The following is a 3,148-nucleotide window of genomic DNA, read 5'->3' as shown; positions in this document are numbered from 1 at the left end:
TGCTATTTATCTACTTAGATAAGCCCTGCCACGAAGGGAGGGGAGCAGCTGCATGCATGCTGAGTTGCAAATGGCCAACTCCTTTGTTGATGCCCTCATGTCACAGTGCCCCCCCTGAAGCCACAGAGCCCATTGTATCCAGATCAGGTCACAGCAGGGTAAATAGGAGTGGGAATATTATCAGTCATTTTATTGATTCCTCCATCTTTCTCTGGCTTCAGGAGAGGCTTTGGAAGGAATTTTCTCTCTCTGGATTTGAAGGAGAGAAATGATGCTCAGGACAAAGATGCTGATACAACGCTCACCTCTCTTGCAGGACATGACTCCTCAATCTGTTTGACCCTTAACAGATTGCCACAATGGAAAAAAATTACTTGGGAATAGCTGGGGTGCAGGACACTGGCACATAAGCAAAGTCCACAACAGTGCGTTTCACCTACATATTTCTACAGCCCCCAAAATAGGGAGGACAGCTTCAAAATTAAGGAGAAACAGAAGCATTCAGGTCCTCCATGCTGGCCCTGCCATCCCCCTGAGACCACAGAAATCTAAGCACTTACAACCTCTGGGAAGACCTAATGGTCCTAGGTCTAAAACTGCACAGACTGACTGCATTTATAGGCAGATCTTCCGCTGCTCCTAGAAAAAAAAGGCTGGAAGACATTTCAGCCCAGGTCCTTCTCAACAGATGTCCTCCATCTGATCAAAGCCAAAAGTGCTTACTGTCAAAATCTGTGGAGCACTCTGAATTAATTGCAGATGAAGATCTGACCCTTACCATGTTGTTCCTGGGATAAAGTGTAATGTTGGGTGCCTAGAATTTTGGAGGGAGAAAGACAAAGCTGTCTAGATAATCACATGGGAAATGACAATGCAAAAATATCTTTGTCTGGGTCCTACCCTCACTTCTTTATGCTTTGATGTAGGGCACTATTGCCTCCAAAGTGCATCAACCTCTACTGGACCCCATAGAATCATAGAATGGTTTGGGTGGGAAGGGACCTTAAAGATCATCTAGTTCCCCCCCCCCTGCCATGGGCAGGGACACCTTCCACTAGACCAGGTTGCTCCAAGCCTCATCCAGCCTGGCCTTGGACACTCCCAGGGATGGGGCATCCACAGCTTCTCTGAGCAACCTGTTCCAGTGCCTCCCTCCCCTCTCCGTGAAGAATTTCTTCCTGATACCTAATCTAACCCTCGTCCCTCCTCATCTCTCCTGTAGACCCCCTTTAAGTGTTGAGAGGCCACAATAAGGTCTCCCTGGAGCCTTCCCTTCTCCAGGCTGAACCCCCCAACTCTCCCAGCCTGTCCCCATGGCAGAGGAGCTCCAGCCCTTGGAGCATCTTTGTGGCCTCCCCTGGAGCCACTCCAACATATCCACGTCCTTCTGCTGTTGGGGGCCCCAGAACTGGACACAGAACTGCAGGAGGGGTCTCACCAGAGCAGAGCAGCGGGGGAGAATCCCCTCCCTGGCACTGCTGGTCATGCTGCTTTTGATGCAGCCCAGGATAAGATTGGTTTTCTGGGCTGCAAGCACACACTGCCGACTCACATTCAGTTTTTCATCCACCACCATCTCCAGTGTGGATGCCCAGATTCACCCAGTCGTTGGAAATGAAGATGCCACATAATAGGAAAAACAGCAGGCAGTGTCCCACCAGGAGCAGTGATGGCCCTGGGTCCCGTATGCCGCATTTCTCACCTTTGGCGGTTCTTTGTAGGGTTCACTGTAGAGAGTGCGTATCCTTCTGCGCTCCAGGAATTTGTTATCGGCTGGAGCAGGTTTACTGGTTTCCCCCTTGAACTGAGCACTGTAACTGGTTTCATGGGTCATTTTCTCCTCTGGAGGCTTGTACTGAGCCTTTGCTTTTATAGCTTTCACAGGCTTGACATCTATCCAGGGTCTGAACTCGTTTCTGAAAATCAAAAAGAAAGGGATTCAGGAATTAAACCAACAGGAGAGTAATGGTAATGTGGGAATGAAATCCCCCACTGGTCAAGGTCTACTTAGGAGGGCTTTTGCCTCCATCTGGTCAAGTGTACAAAGAAACTGCCCTCCAGCAGCTCATTTTTAACCTCATCTCATTGACATGTTAGAAGTTCAAGTGAAATTTGGTCTATCAAAATCAGCCAGTCTGGGGTGCCAGTCAACCTGCTACTTGTGTGACACTGGTCCGGTGCCCTCTGAAAAGCTCGTCGCAGATGTTGAAACCACATTTGTTGAAAACATAGATGCTTTTTTGCCTCTACAACTTCACCTCTGCACTGAAGCTACCCGCAAGCAGTCCTTGACGCTCGCAGTTATGGTGGAAAAGAGTATTTAGAAAGGAGCATTGAAATTCATGTTCTGCAACTCAACACGGGACACACACTTCTCAGCAAACTCCCCTGAAGGCAAGCTAGCTGGGTGATTCAGAAACATAAAGAGATAGGATTTCCTACAACCACCCCTCACCCACGCCTGTAAGTAGTGAATTGTATCATTTTGCTTCTATTGCACCAAATTACACACAACAGTTTTGTTAAATCCGTAAAGAAATAGTTTAAGATAAGACTGTCCTAGATGTGAAGCCCAGCAGCGTAGGAAATGCAGCTCATCAGGTATTGTGAGCTACATCTTCTCTTAATTAGCTGATGGTGAATTCCTAAGTTACTGGAAAAAATAACACCATCTTTTATTTCTTTTGGACAGAGCTTTTTGGAGGAAAAAAAAACCAAACACATTTCAAAGATTTTTAGCATCTGCTGGGCACATTCTGGTTCCCATTCAGTTTCCTACTTGTGCATTTTTTAGTTCTTTGCAAAGTGGCACCAATATCTTTCTACATTTGAAGCAATTTTCTGTCTGAAAATTACCATTCATCTGGGAATGGGGATGGAGAAGCCCAAGTGTGTTGTTACCATAGATTGCTCATTTTCAGGCATAGTCCCAGGCAGTGTTTAGATCCTTTAGACTTCAGTGTAAGCCAGGAGCTAGCCTAACAGTGGTGATACAAGCCCTCTGCAAAGGGGTGAATTTTCCTTGGAAATCAAAGCCTTTGTCTTAATTTCAGTAACTCTGGGGCCATGGGACCTTGAAGTTGCAGACCCTGTCCCTCCTGCCCTCTTCTATTCTACTACCGCTGGGTTGCGTTACTCGTTTTCAGCC

The 3,148-nt window shown here is 47.0% G+C and overlaps 1 protein-coding gene across 1 annotated transcript in view; it reads right to left on the bottom strand.

Moving 5' to 3' along the window:
• The window catches only part of MAP6 (microtubule-associated protein 6), a gene marked incomplete at its 5' end in the record, with an annotated part of 15,639 nt that extends 13,723 nt beyond the window's left edge, over positions 1-1,916 (bottom strand). The window contains one exon of the mRNA XM_010157634.1: positions 1,703-1,916. Coding sequence (XP_010155936.1) covers positions 1,703-1,916 — 214 coding nt within the window. The remainder of the gene's footprint in view (positions 1-1,702) is intronic.
• Between the last annotated feature and the right edge of the window lie 1,232 nt (positions 1,917-3,148).

Source organism: Eurypyga helias, unplaced genomic scaffold (assembly GCF_000690775.1).
Source record: "Eurypyga helias isolate BGI_N326 unplaced genomic scaffold, ASM69077v1 scaffold24738, whole genome shotgun sequence".
In the NCBI taxonomy this organism is placed as follows: domain Eukaryota; kingdom Metazoa; phylum Chordata; class Aves; order Eurypygiformes; family Eurypygidae; genus Eurypyga; species Eurypyga helias.
Note: the sequence above shows the minus strand (reverse complement) of the source record. Positions and strands in the feature narration are given on the sequence as shown.